At 41.0% G+C, this 19,557-nt stretch overlaps 1 protein-coding gene across 1 annotated transcript in view; it reads left to right on the top strand.

The window, feature by feature from the left end:
- The first annotated feature begins 870 nt into the window (after positions 1 to 870).
- The window catches only part of LOC126260199 (uncharacterized), a 34,074-nt gene continuing 15,387 nt past the window's right edge, over positions 871 to 19,557 (top strand). The window contains exon 1 of the mRNA XM_049957521.1: positions 871 to 1,396. Coding sequence (XP_049813478.1) covers positions 871 to 1,396 — 526 coding nt within the window. The remainder of the gene's footprint in view (positions 1,397 to 19,557) is intronic.

Consider the following 19,557-nt stretch of genomic DNA (forward strand, 5'->3'; position numbering starts at 1 on the left):
ATCCAAAGTAATACAGGGCAGAAATTTAGACCGAAAGGGGGGTTGCACCCAATGATATTTATGAAATGGCTAAAAGGAGTTTTCCCAGTACATCTTAAGGACTCAGACAAGATTCAATTTGCAATAGATAGAATGGAAGGTGAGGCCTTCACTTGGGGAGTCAGGAAGAAGGAAGGGACTACTAGTTATGATCAGTTTGAAGAGGAATTCTTGAAGAAATACTGGTCCAAAAGCCATCAATGTGCAGCAATTGAGGACCTACTCCATCGCAAGTCACTTAGTACATGGAGAGGAACGTTGAGAGAGTTTGCCGAACATTTGTGGGAACTGAACGAGACCTTGTAACAACCCCTGAGTGATGACGTAATGATATCAGCGATAAAAAGAAGAATGAGCCAGAGAATGCAAGAAACTGTATCCGGGAGCCTAATTGAAGATAGGGAGGCCTTGATGAAAATACTGGAACAGTTGGAATCTGTTCGATCACAGGGACACAATCAACCTAATGATCAAAACCGAGGGGGGAAGTAATGACCCAAGGAATCATTTTGGTAATTCGTCTAATTATAGAGGAAGAGGTGGTGGTCATAGGTACAGGAACCATGGTGGTGAACGTCAATGGAGAAATGATTGGAGAAGGAGTGAAGAACCAAGAGATCATGAGAGAAGATGGGATAGGCGAATGAATGACACGGTGCATATAGAAGAGGTGGAGAGACCGGAAAACTGAATGACACTCCAGATGAGGTCCGATCGGGAGTGAGAGCTACGAGGACCAGGGTAAACCTACTAAGACACGACAATGGCGGAGACCTAAGAGAAGATCTACTGGATGAAAGAAGTGGGATTCCCAAAGAACCCAGTCTACCCATGATAGGGATCAAGTTATGTGGACTAAATATCCAGGCATTAGTCGATACAGGAAGTGAAGCATGTGCAATATCCAAAAGGTTATATGAACAGATACTAAAAGCAAATGTTAGCTTGCCTAGTTTCCCAGTGAGTGGAGTGAGAATTGTGAACGCGTTGGGTGCAAGGAGTAAACCTATTAAAGAACAAGTGTTGATTACCTTCGAGATAGAGGGAGAAGAATACGAAGCAACATTTTTGGTGGTGGCCGGATTGAACACATCAATTATTTTAGGGATAGATTGGTTGAATGAAGTTGATGCAATAGTGAGTTTTGATGAAGGTACTATCAAGGTCAAAGGAAGAAAGGGAGAAGAGAAGAGGTTAAAGTTTGCTGAGGGGAATGCAGTCGAAGAAGAGGAAGAATTCAGAAGAGTTAATTTGTGTCATGAAGAGGAACCCACCACGGGATATGGGGAAAAGGAACTAGGAGAAGAAGTGTTGATATACCTTGAGGAACTAGCACGAGAGGATAGACATAAAGAGGGTAAGATCAGAAAAAAGTTGGAGGAGATGACACACCTAGATGAGAGGACTAAGAAGAAATTAGCCACAGTATTATACAGGCGTTGTAAAGTATTTTCTCAACGGCCATGTATCATGAAAGGGGTGGAGTGTAAGCTAAAGATAAAGAACCATAAACCGTTCAATATAAAACAGTATTCCATTCCCCAGGCGAAACGAAGAGCAGTAGATGAAGAAATACAGAGGATGATGGACCTTGGTGTTATAGAAAGGGCCAATAGTCAATACAACAACCCCCTATTTGTCGTTGATAAGAAGGATGGAAAGGTGATGATAGTTTTGGATGCACGAACAGTGAACAAAATCATTGAACCGGAGAGGGACAAACCAGAGACTATAGAAGAACTGATTCAAAAATTCCGAGGAGCAAAGGTGCTTAGTAGTATCGACTTGACTGCTGGTTACTGGCAGATACCATTGGTCACAGAGTCTCGCCAGTATACGGCATTTACTTATGGAGGAAGGTGCTATCAATTTAGAGTATTGCCATTTGGGCTTAATGTGTCAGTGTCTGAATTTATAAGAGCGATGGATAAGATACTAGGCGAGGAGTTACTTAAGAAGGTCACCGTCTACGTGGATGACCTCTTGATAGCAAGCGAATCATGGGAAGAACATTCGAATAGACTGGATGCAATCTTGGTAGCTTTTGAAACCGCAGGGGTAACTGTAAACCTGGACAAGTCGGAATTTGGCAAATCAAAGATAAAATTCCTGGGCCATATAATATCCGAGGAGGGTATCTACCCTGATCCTAGTAAAATGGAGGCTATTAGAAATTTTCCGACCCCCCATAGTAAGAAGCAGTTGCGAGCATTCTTCGGGGTTTGTGAGTTTTATAGAAAATTTGTCAAAGGATCTCTGCTTAATGCCCCGAGTATAAGGGCATTGACCAAGGCGAGGATGCCGTGGCATTGGAGTGCAGAGTGCCAAACCGAGTTTGAGAATATCAAGGTTGGTTCAAATGGCTCTGAGCACTATGGGACTCAACTGCTGTGGTCATAAGTCCCCTAGAACTTAGAACTACTTAAACCTAACTAACCTAAGGACATCACACACATCCATGCCCGAGGCAGGATTCGAACCTGCGACCGTAGCGGTCGTGCGGTTCCAGACTGTAGCGCCTTTAACCGCTCGGCCACTCCGGCCGGCTGAGAATATCAAGGAAGCACTATATAATGCAGATATATTGTACCACCCGGATTTTTCCAAGGATTTTTATTTAGGAGCAGACAGCTCTGACTATGGACTAGGAATACATTTATACCAAATAGAGAGGAGCGGAAATGGTGAGAGTGTGAGGACAATAGCCTTTGGTAGCAGAAGTTTAAATGCTTGGGAGAGGAAATATTCGATTACTGAAAGGGAGGCATTGGCAATTGTGTGGGGGTTTAAGCGTTTCCGGTATTATTTGGCTGGGAGGCATGTGAAAGTCGTGACTGACCGTAAGGCCCTTACATTTCTGACTACAAGCAAATTGAGGCATAGCAGACTAACGCGATGGGCCTTGGCATTACAGGACTATGACTTCGAGATAATTTATGAACCAGGAGCAACACACATAATACCTGATGCTTTGTCAAGATTACCAGCTGACTCGAGAGGAATGTTGGTGGACAGGCCGGAAGGAGAAGGAGTTAGAATTAACCTGATGAGGGGAGTACAGTATGAAGAATTCATAAGGAAGTTCCTAAAGAATGTGCGTAGGGAACAGAACGAGGACGAGAAATGAAAGACAATGAAAAACAAGTACAGGTGTGCAGGAGAGGAAAGGATTCGCACATTTTATTATATTCACAATGGGATACTTTATAAAAGAAACAGAGAGAGTGAGGAGAACTGGAAACTCTGTGTGCCTGAGCATGTGGTAGAAAAATTAATTTGGTACACGCACTATAGTAATGCGCATTATGGACCGAAGAAGTGTCTGGAAAAGTTGAAGTTGGATTGTGCTTTCAACAACATGGGAAGGCGTATACGTAAAATACTGAGTACATGTGACACCTGTCAGAAATCTAAAACGACTACAGTACAGCACAAAGGATATATGCATCCAATTGTACCAACAGCAATTAAGGACATAGTTGCAGTGGATCTCTTTGGGCCACTTCCTGCCTCACGAGGGAATTACACACAGATCTTAGTAGTGGAAGAACTGGTTTCCAAGTACATAAAATTTTACCCATTGAAGAAAGCTACTAGTAGAGCCATCATTAACCATTTTGAGAAAGACTATTTTCAAAAGGTGTGTATTCCTAAGCGAATTTTGAGCGATAATGGGTCACAGTTCAGGTCAAAGGAGTGGACAGGGATGCTGAATGAGCATGGAATAGAGCAAATTGCCATTTCTAGGTATAGGCCAGCTTCCAACCCAGCAGAACGAACAATGAAGGAATTGAACCGTTTGTGCCGAACCTACTGTCATAGGAAGCATGGTTCATGGAAAGAATATCTGGAAGAATTTGAGCGGGTTAAGAATCACCTCCCACATGATTCTACAGGGTTTGCACCATGTGAAGTATTGCTCAATCAAGAACCCGATAGTATTTTTCGTGAGTTGGTAGTCTACCCACCAGGAAGTTCATTGACCTGGGAAAGGAAATTGGAGCTGGTGGAATTAAGTATGAAGGAGAAGGCTAGGAAAAGACAGGAAAGACACGACAAGCTAGTGAAACCGATAACTTACCGAGTGGGAGACCTGGTATTAGTAAAGGTTCATACTAGATCAAAGAAAATAAACTCTGAAATACATAAGTTTAACCACGTTTATAAGGGACCGTACAGAATTATAAAAATTGGTCATCCTAACACTGTGGAGTTGGAATATGCACGGACAAAGAGAGTGCATGGTAAGGAGCATGTGGAAAACATAAAAAGGTACTACTCACACGAGAGCAGAAATAGCCCAGATGAGGAAGAGGAACTCGATTAGGGCCAATGTCTGAACTGAGAGCGTTCAAGCTCCTTGAAGTAGTGGCGTAGGACAAGGTTAGGACATTTAGTTGCAAAACGGACATTTAAAAAGGGAAATGTTTATTTACAGTGTGTTTTGTGATGTATTACAATTAGAATTGCATATTTCATATCGAGGATTATCTGAGAATAGGTATAAAGTCTGTAACAACTATTTTGTAGTGTAGTAATTCATATGTCATGTGTTTAAGTAATAATTTTTGAGTGTATATGTTATGTGTTTCATTCAATATTGGACTAGAGAGGACTACTGCTGCTTGATAAAAAATTGTAATTTGGACAATATCATATTTATGTGATGTAATAACTTTTTGTAAAAATTATTGTGGAGGCAGCCCACTACCGGAGTCGAGGGATTATTTTGATGAATTGTAATTTCATTAATTAGTTACACTGTGTGTTTTGTTCAAATGTAGCAAAGTTTAAATCCCTTGCCGATTCTTTTTCGCCTGCGGCTCTAAAGAAGTTTTCGAGGGCGGGGATATAAGGGTCCGCAGGCCCTTACTACTAAGTTTGCGCTCACACAGGTCGACAGGGCAACTATCGATTAGTGTGTCAGGTCGCGAGAGCGAGAGTGGAGTCGGTAGTCAGTGTTGTGTTAGGTAGGTTCCCGAGAGGCGGGCAGAGAGCTGTGCAGAAGCCAGCAGTTGAAATAATGCAGATTACCGACAAAGGGAGTGGCCATCGCCGCGGTTTAACCCCTTTGTGTTAGTATTATACGGGAAAGTGAAACAGTTTAATTATGAGAGTGATTCAGTGATATTTGTGTGCCGTTATTGAGATTCCGCGTCTACCGCGCCGGCATTATTTGGATTGCAGTGTTGGATTACAGTGATTATATGTTGCGTGTGACGATTATGAATAGCGAGGAAGCCTGTGCTGAGATTAGCCGTTATTAACAGTGTATTGACGAAGGCAGTGGCTGTCTCCTTATTTTTGTGTTTTTGGTATGAATATAGGTCTTGTTTAGTGAACCTGTGTTTGTTGTTGTTCTTGCTACCAGACAGTACATTGTTATAGTATTTGCGAAGGACAATATGGAATGTAACATCTCCTGAGCAGTCCAATCCGATTGCCAGCCCCATTAGGTACACGGTCACATTAATTAACTACTTAATTTGGGCTGCTATTCAGGTCCCGAACGAACGGGCTATAACAACAAAATATAAGGGAGTGTTACATGGTCAGACAGAGATTCCAAAATCAGGTACTGGATGGTAAGGGGTATCCAGGAGCTGATATAGACGTGCTGTAAATGTATTTTTTTCAAGATGTCTTGAGTAAAATTTCCTCTCCTGAAGCCCATTATTTCTAATACCTCCATCCTCCCGAAGTTCCCATCATTAAATACAATATCTGCCTCATAAGCAATTCTGACAACTCTAGCAGATGCAAATGTATTTTTAGGGCATCGTTTCCATATGAGTGAGTTTAGAGACTAATTTGGATTTTAGGTTTTCCCATAAACACACTTTTTGAGAAGTGCATAATCGGCCAGAAACCTGTAAGTGGGCATGACAAAATCGAGGATACACTTTGGATACCTTTCCTTGTGAATGTAGGGGTTGTTATCCCTCTGAGCTTGTAGATATTTACACCAGCTAATGTGACAATGATGATGAATAGGGTGTTCATCTGTTGACAACATGTCCCACTAGGCATTGAGAAAGCGTGTGTTCAGCAGTTACACTCTATCGCTAAAATGTGGCCATTTGTTAAGGAAAATGCTGCCCAACTGCACGTTTCGAAAGAGAAGCGCTACGCAATGTTACATGAGGAACGAAAAACAAAAGAATAAACGTAAAAACTACACCTGCAGCTCTATAGAGTAAGGACGATGGAGGAACACGTCTACGACAGTAAACGGCTGTTGACGGTTTCCGATGTACAACAGAACGTGTTGTTTCAATGAACAGACGTCGCCAAAATACAACGTTATAGGCAATCGAGACAAGCAATTACGAAGAATGTCGACAGAAACAACCTCAGGCCATTCAAACAACTCTGTATTCCACACAATATGAGCGTCAAAGAAACGCATCCGTCAGGACTTTTCATCAAAGAAAGTGGCCTCATCACCTTATTATGGAAACATAGGAAAGTGTCTCCAGAAATGGTCGTACGTATCATAATACGTGATTTCCAGCTGGATGTCCACCTACCTAAAAGAACAAAAAGAACAAAAAACCATTGGAGCAATCATAGAGCGCCTTCCAAATCAACGTGTACGACTCCAGCAGCCGCTTCTTGGATAATACAGAATCGACCTATATTTTACAACAAATCGATTTGCTGTTGAATGTGATGAAAACGGCCATAGAGATCGGGATGCACAAAAGGAAAAGTTAGCATTCATAGAATCTGAAGAAAAGGTACATAAACTTTAAAAAACAAACATTTCAGGAAACGCAATTTCAAGTTCAACCTTTTCCCTTCAAGGCTTTTCTCCTGGTTTCTTGTTGCGTGTCCTCTTTCCTTTATCAGGTCTTCAACTGACTTCTCAGCTACATAGACGTCCTGTAAATGTATTTTTTTTTCAGTATGTATTGAGAAAAATTTCCTCTCTTGAAGCCCATCCTTTCTAATACCTTTATCCTCCCGACGTTCCCATCATTAAATACATTAACTGCATCATAAGTTTCAATTCTGACAACTGTAGCAGATGCAAATGTCTTTTTAGAGCATCGTTTCCATGTGAGTAAATTTAGAGACTAATTTGGATTTTGGGTTTTGCCATGGCCACACTTTTTGACTAGTGCAGGATCGGCCAGAAACCTGTAAGTGTGCTTGACAAGATACAGGATACAATTTGGAAGCCTCTCCTTGTGAATGTAGGGGTTGTTATCCCTCTGGGCTTGTAGATACTTACACCAGCTAATGTGGCACAGATGATGAATAGGGTGTTCATACGTTGACAACATGTGGAATTATGTAGCCCATACTGCACTTTTCTTTTTATTTACACTGAATAGGTTCTGTCTGATATCCTTGCCATCATACACTAAGGAGAATCCTTCATCTTGTTTGTGAGTATGATGTGTCCACCTATGCCTTTTCCATCTTCCAACTTTTTGCCCTTAATGGCACTGACATGTTTCCTCAATCTTGAGCCCGTTCTGTTTTGGATGTGACCTATGCATTCAAGTTTCTCAATTGAAAGTTTTGCTCTCATTCACAGACTTGAATGCACTGGAGTCACCATCCCCAAGATATTTCACATGTCTGACACGACGTTCCTTGACAGATCTTTTAAAAACTATTTGCATACCAGCTCCTTCCATTCCACTACCAGAACCAGAAAATGTTTTGCTGCAGTTATGTCCTTTTACATCTTCTTCACATTCTCCACTAAGTGCACAGTTATGGCAGAATTTGCTCATAACTCGAACATCTAGTGCCTTACCTGTGTCAATACTTATGATACTTGACATACCATATAAAGACGTATGCCCTCTTTTCATGAATGTACCATCACATGATACAACAAGATCTGTTCCAACATGACCAGAATCGTTCTCATCTAACAGGTCATTGTCTGCAATAGCTTCTACTGTAGCTGCTATCGTACTGTCCCCATACACGTCAGAAATTATGTTTTCCGGTACACAATTTATTTGTGTAAATCTCAGACATGGCGCTGGCATATTCATTATTTCACACAATAAATTTCCCCCTTCTCTTCCAATTCCAATGCACCTCACTCCATAGGTAAACCTCATATTAGCTTAATAGTACCAGTGTTTACATCTAGAAGTTTTGATGAGCTATCAGCATCGCATTTTTTGTACACAATATGCAGAATGGCTCCCAATCCTACTCCCTTACCATCATCTATAAGCTGAATGTTATCACTACCACATGTCTTACAAACACAAGAAAATTTCACTGCTGCAGTCAATAAGTCAAGGTCAATTAATCTAAATCCAGTGTACCGAGATTCATCACTGTTGTATGCACCATTCACCTCACCAATTTTGCGCTTGGAGCTGCTAGTAGACGAGTTCACATTTCCAGCAGATGTTCTTACTTCAGACATAGCCTCATCGCTGGTTTGTCGTTGTTTCTCACGTCTTCCATTCACTAACTTATTCAAACGCAGTTTGTCAAGTTTTTGTACACTCTTTGTGATCCTGGCATAACTGAATGAAGAAAGAATAGAACACTTGTATAAATCTCCGTCAGTATCACAACGCAAACAAAGAATTGCTTCGCCATAAACGATGCAGCTAGTTTGTTATTGTTTATAAGATACGGAACAGAGTCAAAGATGATCTATAAAACCAAAGAGTATGTATCACGGGCTTCTAGATGTGTCCCGCACACGTTTGGTTCAAAGTAATACACAGAATTGTTGTTCAAAAATGGCTCTGAGCACTATGGGACTTAACATCTATGGTCATCAGTCCCATAGAACTTAGAACTACTTAAACCTAACTAACCTAAGGACAGCACACAACACCCAGCCATCACGAGGCAGAGAAAATCCCTGACCCCGCCGGGAATCGAACCCGGGAACCCGGGCGTGGGAAGCGAGAACGCTACCGCACGACCACGAGATGCGGGCAATTGTTGTTCACTGAGCTGCTATTGAAGTGCTGGTTCAAAACGTGGGGGTGGCAACGAGGCCGCGTCACACTTTTAATTATTTTTTAGGCACTTCTGATGCGATTTCAACATTGAAACTTTGCGAACTTATCGTCCACGAGTTGTACTAGCAAATAAAGAATAAATCGAAAATTGACATTTTTTTGGTCAATTTCATCGTCCCCCCTTAAGCGCACGGTTCTTCTAAAGCTTTGCTCTTCTTTCGTATGTCACCTGCGTGAAGTAAGTCTTCTTGGTGTCTAGCTGTTGCATGCAGGACTAGTTTCAGTAATATTTTGTTGATCACTAGCTAACTTACTTAATGCCATTTTTACAAATACCTCTTTCGCACGCCACCAACATTGCTGTAGGAGAAACGTCCCTATTGCTGCCGCAGTAACGACCTCTAAAAAGCAATTTCATTCAGTTTCCATTATTTTTATACGTCAACGTAAACCACCATTAGGCGTAAAATGTAATCAGGACTGTCACCAATTAGATTAGGAACTTCAAATAACGTGGATTCGACACTAACATTTTTCGTTTTCGATCCTTTTACACACACCTTCCCTCTTCACCCGAATCAAACACATGGCGGTAACATGTCATCACAGCTGTCACCAAACGGCCTAGATATGTCAAAATCTGTGTGTTCAACACTAATATCGATCGCTTTAGATTATTTTTACAAATCACCTTTTACGGGGCGACCCATGCTTTTCTTTCTTAGCACCGCATTACCTTTTGCGGCGCAGTAAGGCATATGTAACTTAAGTCAGGTTGAAATTTCTCCACGAATTCCAGAGTAACGCTTACGTCTTTTCCTTCACTACCGTATTATCTACATCCCCAGGAGAGGTAGGGGTTCGTAGCTCCTCAGTATTTCTTTCCCCTATCATTTACGTATCACATTTCTCTGAAATTGCTCGAAGTGTTCCACAGTTATGCATTGCATGTCTTCCTATCATGCAATCACTCACACACCTAGGGGTTAGGTGACAGTCAAAAGTCGTCCCAGCAACATCGAAACTAGGTATTCTATACTAATAAATGTTTTTTTTATGTTGCTGTGTTCATATGTCTACCTGAACCGTACAGCTGCAAGATTGCCTTATCCTAAAAGTATGTTTTTCCTGATTAGCCATGGCTCGCAGTTAAAGGCTCTGAGGCGGAGCCATCCAAAATATACATTAAAACATGTTTCTAAATAAGTTATTGATTTTAAATATCAGAACGCATTTCCCGTATTTCTCACAGAGATTTAAGTAATGACAGTCAACGTTTTCGGAACTTTTGATATCAAGTAATGTTTTTCGAAGAGATAGTAGCTACTCTTAAGGCTGCACCTCGAAAAGCCTGTTGTCGCAGTGAGTGAGTGATTTGCTGACAATGAGTTCAGCTCTTATGTGCCTCGTGAAGGCTATATACACTCAGCCTTAAGATTTTCCTACTGTGAAGCTATTGGTAATTATGAGAGAGAGTTACTTTCTTTTTACTCTTTCTTTTCCACTGCTTCATTTACTTTGTTCACATATCGTTTATGGTTTACAATTAGTCGTTGTTTTGTTCTATAGTATAAAAAGTTACTGTTTTGCTTTACTTGCACTGTTAAAAAATTGTCTTGTAACTGAGTATGCTAAATTTCAATGTGTGTTTGCCCTTCTGTGTAATACTTTTGCGAAACGCACTGTGTGAAACCAAACGTAATACGCAGCACTGTTGTATGATATGTGACAAGAGAGCGATATCGGTGATTGCAGTGCAACAGTGACATTGAATGGGTGTGTAGCACGCTTTCGAGCGGTTTATTTAATACAATCGTGCTAGATAAAAACTTACAAGTATTAATGGCAGCATTCTTATGCTTCGATCACGGTGTAAACTAAATTTTGGCGTGAACGGTACGAACCGAAGTGTTATACTACAAATACCATGATATTTATTCAATACTATGAACAGCAGTGCTTACTTGCATGGACTGTGATTGCCATGGAGAGTACCGAACTGTTTCGCACGTGACTGAGTTGCACAAACTGATGTACTCTGAATTTACTATCGGTAATTTCAAAGAATCGGTGTACATCGACGTTGCAGGCCCACTGCGAGTGATGAACATTGAACATTTGACTCTGTCGAGTCTCGAAGCGGGAAATACGGATATTGTTTCATATTTTGACAGAGGAACGTCGGCTGAGGGAGGTAAAACGTTACTTGATGGAGGTACGTACATCGGTTGAGGCTGTCGCAACAAATGTTTTTGACAGCCGTTATAAATAATATTACTGATCGTTTCAGTGGCAGTAATTCAACCTGTGCTCCTAGTTTCCAGTATAACCACATACTCATATTATGACTCATTCGTAGACATGTAAATTGTATCTTTCCCATTCGGCTTCCATTAATTAAATAAAACTGTTACACCCATGTAGTAAATGGTTCTCCATGTTAGTCGTGATGTTCAATACCTGTAGTATCTCTCTGTTTTCAATGCGTTCGTCTTTTGTCGTCTACCTTGTCAACATCCCTAGAGTCGAGGGCTCGATATACATTGAAATGGGTCTGCAACTTCGATGTGCATCGATGGTTGGAAATTACTTTATTATCTCGCATGGAGCTTAACGATCTGACGCGCGCTATAAAAGATTAACTGTCGTCGTGGAGACTTGGAAGCTGATTGTGACGTGTGGCACTGTTTCGCCAGAACTGCGAATTCACGGTAGTGATTGCTCAGAGAGTGAAGTCTGTAATATCGCAATGAGCGGGTGGAAGTGAACTATATGCTATTTTAAAACAGTATACGGAGCGCTAGAGACAGAAACGTGTGTGTATGCTACTGGATCTACTCAACGACGAGATGTATCCAACCAGACTGTGACCAAAGATATGCCAAGAGGGACAATATTATTGCATGAAGAATCTTACACTAAGCAAGATGATGTATTCATGGCAAATTTATTAACTAAAGGAGCCGTAATAACTACGCCGCCAGTACCATCGAGCTGGCGCTGTCACGACGCATCGTCAACTGGGAGGTAAGCTACGACGCCAAGCGCTCTCTCCTTGTACAGACTCAATACGTGTAGTTTTGAACGTAATTTCTTTTTCTTTTGTTACAAACTTTTCTTCATAGATGTTTTGTTTAGAAATTAATGTAATTTCAGTAACCCATATTATAGTCCGTGTTGACATTATTGACCTATCAAACAGTAGTTATTGTAATTTTCTACCTTTATCTTTCCTATTTTATTGTTGTTACATGTGTTTTCATACATGTGCGTAGTGTTTGTATCGTGTATATTTACATGTTATTGTGGTATGTCTTATCCCGCGTAAGTTGTGTCAGCCATTGAATTTTGAGCGCCGACCAATCACAGAGAAGACTCTTGTGCAATTGGTGCAAGGCACGCTGTAGGTGGATCTTTGAATCTGGATGCTGTCAGCCACGTAAACCATGTTTACATAAAATAAGAAGTCATATTACGGCATTCTCAGTACCAAGTGGGAGTTTGTCTTTTACAGATGTAACTAAAAAAATTATATTCGTTTCCTTAATTGTTCACGGGAGTTTTCGTGTTATATGTTCGTTTGAAGTTTGTTACCAGACTCTGACGTTGTTACTTTAGTTAAGTTCGGGAAGTAAAACGGATACCGTTTGAGTTTGAATAATCGAAATTTGCGGTCAAAATTACGCAAAGTAGATCTCTGAGAACCGTTTTCTTCACACTGTCAATATACACACAATTTTTACGTTCCACTGTTTACATCGAAGAGGGAATGAACAGAATGGCCGAAACTTCGCTATCGTATCTCATTATCTGTATTATGCTTTGATGCGTCATTAATCGAAAATTAGTATTAATGTTTTGGTAGAATTTTGTGTAGGTTTTTGTTTCTGGTAGTCGCAGATTTGTACTCTGTAGGAATAAGTTTGTAAATGTCTCATTATAGTGTAAAAGAATAAGGTAACGCTAGAGAAAATATCACCATTTAGTACGAGTTTCATGAATGATTAGAGGAAAAAGCGCACCAAATACGCCCCGTTACTTTTCTCAGAAAAAGAAACGAAAGTAGCTGTTAGTTTGTTGAAATTACTGTTTTCAGATTTACCTCATGAACTGAGCGTGTTGTACAGCCTACAGAATTTCATGGAAGTATCAGGCGCTTAGACCTTACTGCAATTACCTTATGAAAACAACTCGGCAAAAGCTTTTCCTGAAATTTAAATTTCTGCAGATAATAGTGGCCATATCAGCGATGACCGGAGACGCAGAACGTTCTTCTCTACGCTGAAGCGGGTGAAAATATTCGTGTTAAATAATATGAGTGAGGAAACACTGTAAGAATTTGCAATGCGCTCTCTTGAAAAAAAAACGCCAGATTCGACCAAATTTCAATGGGATCGTCGTACACCATTTTGCAGTGCAGAAAGGCAGACGAGCAGGTTTCACCTATACACAAATGAATTAAGGTAAGAAAAAGTATATTAATCTGTGATGAGAAGCAAGTTCTTTGTCATTACGTTCTTACAATATGCGTCTACAGCTTCTACAAATTTTTACATGACATATTTGTTTTCAGCCGTTATTGTTTTTATTTTACTAAAGGTATTGTAATTTCATCATTTGTACTGTTTTCAAGCATCCACAAAGCGCAATACAACGTACTGAGAAGAATGTAGTGCGAGATTAACAGTACGTACAACCAATTTTGCAGTTTGTAACATACATGTACTTAAAAGATTCTTTACATGCGGGTTGACTTTGGGCAGAGATAACAACGTAACATGTATGCATCTCAAAGAGCAACCAGTCAGCAGTACATTATTAGCCTATCGATTATGTCATGTACACCGAACAGATAGATGCTTCTCGACCAGATTCAGAGGGCACACAAACATAAGCGCGAACTGTAGATCTTCATTTAGTGGATATCTACGTTACTACCATAAAAAAAACCGGCAGCATCGACGAATGTCTAAAGATATTATTTGTTGAAGAAAAAGACGGGTCAATGGACACTCTAGAAGAATCAGATTTGTAGCGCTTTCAAAGAACAACCACAATATACAGGGAACAACCGAAATAAAATGTTCAAACGTTCCTACGTTCTGTATTTTAATTTGAAAAACCTACCTGTTACCAACTGTTCGTCTAAAATTGTGAGCCATATGTTTGTAACTATTACAGCGCCATCTATCACTAAGCGAAAAAAGTGGTCCAAGTAAAATATTCGTATTTATTTACGTACTACACGAATATGTAATGAAAATGAGGGTTCGTATTTAAAAAACGCAGTTGATATCCGTTTGACCTATGGCAGCGCCATCTAGCGGGCCAACCATAGCGCCATCTGGTTTCCCCCTTCAAGCTAGACGAGTTTCGTTCTTTGTAGTTTTTTCGTTTGATGCTTATTTCGTGAGATATTTGGCCCGGTCACGATCAATGGACCATCCTGTATATTCACTGTACAAACAGACCTCAGAAATAAAAATTGCCTTGATTGTTGTAACCATTTAATATCTTATTAGTGCACACTTTAGATGTGTAAGCTTGTCGTGAGATACAAAATCCACTCAAAATTAGACTACATAAAACAGTGTCATGATACATAATGTACTGTTGAGTCCTTCCTCTTTGATGTGCATACTTAGTACGTTGTTATCGCTGCCTACCGTCACCCTGAAAGACAAAACTCTTGTAAGTATATGAATGTTAACAAACTGCAAAATAGATTGTACGTACTGTTAATCCCATACGACTTTCGAAACGTTGTATTAGATATTTTAGATACTTGGTATTAGCACTAATTCTGAAATTCTAATAGTAAAATGAAAACAGTAACAGCTTAAATAAAATATGACATCACTTAAATTGCTTTGTTGTAACTACTTATTTAGCATACTAAATGAAATGCGTAAAAAGTGTGGGCACTTGTTTAGCCGCAGACGTCGAATTTTAAAACGTTTTAGCACAACAGATCGTATTAAAAATGCCACGTTTTGAACAGATATTTAATGTGCTGTATCACGTAAGCTGCATGTTTTAATAATAATCAAATATACGTACGAAAACCAGCAAATACGGTGTTACATTCACGAACACTTAAAGCAATGTGGTGGTTGTTCAGATTTCTTCTGTCAGCCAGTCACAACATGGACTCGTGACGTCATGAAAACATAACAGTATCGTCGTGTTAATTCACAAACGACGCAGACTGAACAAGCATATGTATACAAAAAAAGATTAAAGGTCACAAGTTTGGAACTGAAAACACGAAAAACGTTAAGCATGCTGCGAAACTAACATAACAGCATCAAAGCTCTTTGCAAAAAGCCACTTTTAGTACTATTTGTTGTTAGTGTCGGGAAATCTGATTGGCTGGATAAAAATGCTACTTATAAATTTTATTTTACAGCTAGCTTTAGGTGTTAGTTACTATTTGGCTGTGGAACGAAAGGAGATTCACTATGTAAACTATTGGCTACAGTTTGATATGGGACCAAGTCGGGTTTGTATAGAGGATAAACGATGACAGTGAACTCAAGGCGTTGGATTGTTGCAGATGTCGCAGCACTCGTGTGTTGTTGGGTATTCCCATGCTGAAGGAGAGTGTGCCCCATGTGTGGATGAACTCATCAATTAGAAACTCGATTATTGTGGTATCTTCCACAGATAGCGGCGCCCCACCAAAGTCGGCAAAGCGTATCGATATGACGCACGTTAGAGAGAGCTCCCCGGGTTCCCGGGCTGGATTCCCGGCGGAGTCAGGGATTTTCTCTGCCTCGGGATGAGTGGGTGTTGTGTGCTGCTGTCCTTAGGTTAGTTAGGTTTAAGTAGTTCTAAGTTCTAGGGGACTGATGACCATAGATGTTAAGTCCCATAGTGCTCAGAGCCATTTGAACCATTTAGAGAGAGCTCGCTGCAATCCGCAACGATGTATGGGCGGCGCTCCAGAAGACATCTCCCTCTCAGCGTAGGAGCGCCCTCACACTGACGTCAGCATCGTGTCGAGCATGGAAGAGATCTGCCTCAGTTCGAAACCTCAGTTACAGCAATGAACTTCATCATACAGAACAGTCACAGTTGTACCGTATGTGCAAGCAAGCAATATATCTATGTTCGTCTGTGAAAATGGACTCTATAAGCATCCTGAGCTATTGAGACGCTCTGCTAAACCCGCAAAACAGAACAGGTAGTTGGAATTGTGGAAAGGGGCCAAAAATGAGCGGCTGTCAGTAAGACTCGAACACATAACTTTATTTAGTTGGCCAAACATTACAGCGCAAATTTCCAAGCTTAACTATTGACTGAATATGTTACACTATCTTATGCCTTAAGGGCAAAACCTCTTTAAATTTCAAAATTGCTGAAGGCCTATGATTTAAAAACACAACTACAATAAATTTTTACAAGGCAGAAAGCCCAAGGATTTATCCTTTTTTTTTTTTTTTTAAATGAGGCTGAAGGCCCAAACAATCTAAGACTTAAGAAGTAAGCAATTTTAATCTTCAGACGGCTGAGGGCCCATGATTTAAAAACACAACTACAATAAATTTTCAAAAGGCAGAAGGCCCAAAGCTTTATCCAAAAAATATTTTGAAACGGCTGAAGGCCCATTATTTAAAACACAGCTAAAAGCATACAAATTCAAACTATCGCCTATGAGCCATTAAAATACGCAAGCACCAATAAAAAAAGGCAGTACAGCCAAAGGCGCTCAGAAGTTTCGGGGGGTTGGTCTGCACTTCAAATATTAACTTTCGCTTTGGGGAGACAGGTAGTCGGCCCAGGTATATCCGAAGCGCCGGCAAACCAACCAAGAGACAGTCAACGGACCCACAGACAAGACGACTTGCTTTGCACATGACCAGTACACAAAGAACTCAAAAGCCAAAACGTGAAACCCGTAGCCACCCACAACCAAGTATGCATAAGCTGTCAAAACTAGACACACTTGTTGGACAGCGACAACACGGTGAGGAAAGGACACCGCCTGAAGTTTACGTCAGCGGCCAGGGCAGGTAACTGGAACGCTGACGGCCACAAGGCAGAAAATTCAGCTGATGCACTTGGACTTCAAATAGCCAAAATACAGTTAAACTCCACCGGATGGTGGCCAAACTTTCGCCAACTCGAACACTCGTTGCTCACGGGAATACCCCCAACAGCCAACCATGAAAACCAACAGCACAATGTGAACAGACTGGCTTCGTTAACTAAATCACCACTCAACTTTGATGTCCTGGGTCGGTGAGCCACGAGCCTCGTAGCAATCGGAACAGCTCCCACACACTCCGACACGGCGTAGAGACCGCCAACGGGCCCGGCCCACTGCTCCCCGCGGAGATTTCCTGGCTGATCCACACTAACCGACCGACTCCTCGCACACCAGCACGGAGACAGCACTAAAATAACTGAGCAGTCGACATCACAAGCTACACGCAATTTCACAAACACTAGGACGAAGAACGCAACCAATGCTAAAAGCAGTGATCAAGCAATGACACGGCACAACCTCGAGTTGAGACATTCACCGCCAACCCATAAGCGACCGGCGAGCAAATACACTTCGTCCTATAAGACGACCAACCGACGACCAACCAAGACCGTCCCCGGTTCAACTCATATGTGCCGGCGACGGTCGGGCGAGTCATGGCTATCCAAGCCTCACCACTGCTCCAACGCGACCCACTTCCGCCGCGTCCCAACACTACGACTGCCAGGTCCGAACTGCACTGCAGGCACGTTCGAACTCTCTGACTGGCAGATCCCAACTAACTCCGAACACACGACAACCGGGAAGTAATTTATCGCGAATCTCTTGCCCAACGTAAAGTCCCGAGTGACTGGAAAAAAGCGCAGGTGACGTCTGTATATAAGAACGGTAGAAGGACGGATCCTCAAAATTACAGACCAATATCCTTAACATCGGTTTGTTGCAGGATTCTCGAACATATTCTCAGTTCGAATATAATGAATTTCCTCGAGACAGAGAAGTTGCTGTCCATGCATCAGCACGGCTTTAGAAAGCATCGCTCCTGCGAAACGCAACTCGCCCTTTTTTCACATGACATCCACCATGCATGAAGGGTATCAGACGGATGCCATATTCCTTGGCTTCCGGAAAGCGTTTGATTCGGTGCCCCACTGCAGACTCCTAACTAAGGTACGAGTATATGGGATTGGTTCCCAAAAATGTGAGTGGCTCGAAGGCTTCCTAAGTAATAGAACCCATTACGTTGTCCTCGATGGTGAGTGTTCATCGGAGGTGAGTGTATCATCTGGAGTGCCCCAGGCAAGTGTGGTAGTTCCGCTGTTGTTCTCTATCTACATAAATGATATCTTGGATAGGGTGGATAGCAATGTGCGGCTGTTTGCTGATGATGCTGTGGTGTACGGGAAGGTGTCGTCGTCGAGTGACTGTAGGAGGATACAAGATGACTTGGACAGGATTTGTGATTGGTGTAAAGAATGGCAGCTAACTCTAAATATAGGGGAATCTCCCTCTTACCAGTGACCTATAAGATCTTGTCTAAGGCGCTTTTAAAAATAGCAGAAGAGATACTTGACAAACAGCTAGGAGAGTATCAGGCTGGATTTAGGAAGGGAAGGTCATGTGCAGAACAAATACTAAATTTAAAGAACATAATAGAAATGAGGAAAATCAGGAACTTAAAATATGTAATTACTTTTGTGGATTTTAAAAAAGCCTATGATTCAATTGACAGAAATACGCTGCTTGATAACTTAAAAGAATTGGGACTCGATGCTAAAACAACTGCAATAATTAATGGTACTTTGACAAATACAAAATCGAAAGTAAAATTTAGGGGAGAGCTCTCAAAATCGTTTGAAATAAAGTCAGGTTTTCGACAGGGAGATGGTCTGTCACCTCTGCTTTTCAATTGTGTCTTGGAGAAGGTAGTTCGAGAATGGAGGAAGGCCATCAATACTAAAGGGATTCAACTAGGGAGAAATCCAAACAAGATCACTGTCGACTGTTTAGCCTTCGCAGATGACATGGCATTGATTACAGATTCACTAGACAATGCCCAAGAACAAATAAGAGAACTACAAAAACAAGCAGCCAAAGTAGGACTACAAATATCCTATGAAAAAACAAAGTTTATGACAAACATCTGTGATGCTCCTCAAAATATTGCAGTTGACAACAACACAATACACAAAACAGATTCCTTTAAATACCTGGGAGAGTGGATTACATACAATGCCAAAGAAAAGATAGCTATAGAAACTAGAGTGCACAAAATGGAAAGAGTGTTTCATATGACCAAAAACGTTTATAATAAAAAATCCTTGTCCTGGAACACGAAATCAAGACACTACCAAACAGTGGCCAGACCTGAAGCTCTCTATGCGGCAGAAACACTTAAACTAACAAGAAATGGAGATCTTGAGAAACTAGAGAAGGTCGAAAGAAGAATTTCAAGGAAAATACTGGGAGCTAAAAGAAACGATAATGCTGAATACAGGTTAAGACCAAACAGAGAGCTATATCTGAAAACGGAGAAACTAACTGATGTAATGAGGAAGAGGAGACTACAGT

The sequence above is a fragment of the Schistocerca nitens genome, chromosome 1 (assembly GCF_023898315.1).
Source record: "Schistocerca nitens isolate TAMUIC-IGC-003100 chromosome 1, iqSchNite1.1, whole genome shotgun sequence".
In the NCBI taxonomy this organism is placed as follows: Eukaryota; Metazoa; Arthropoda; class Insecta; order Orthoptera; family Acrididae; genus Schistocerca; species Schistocerca nitens.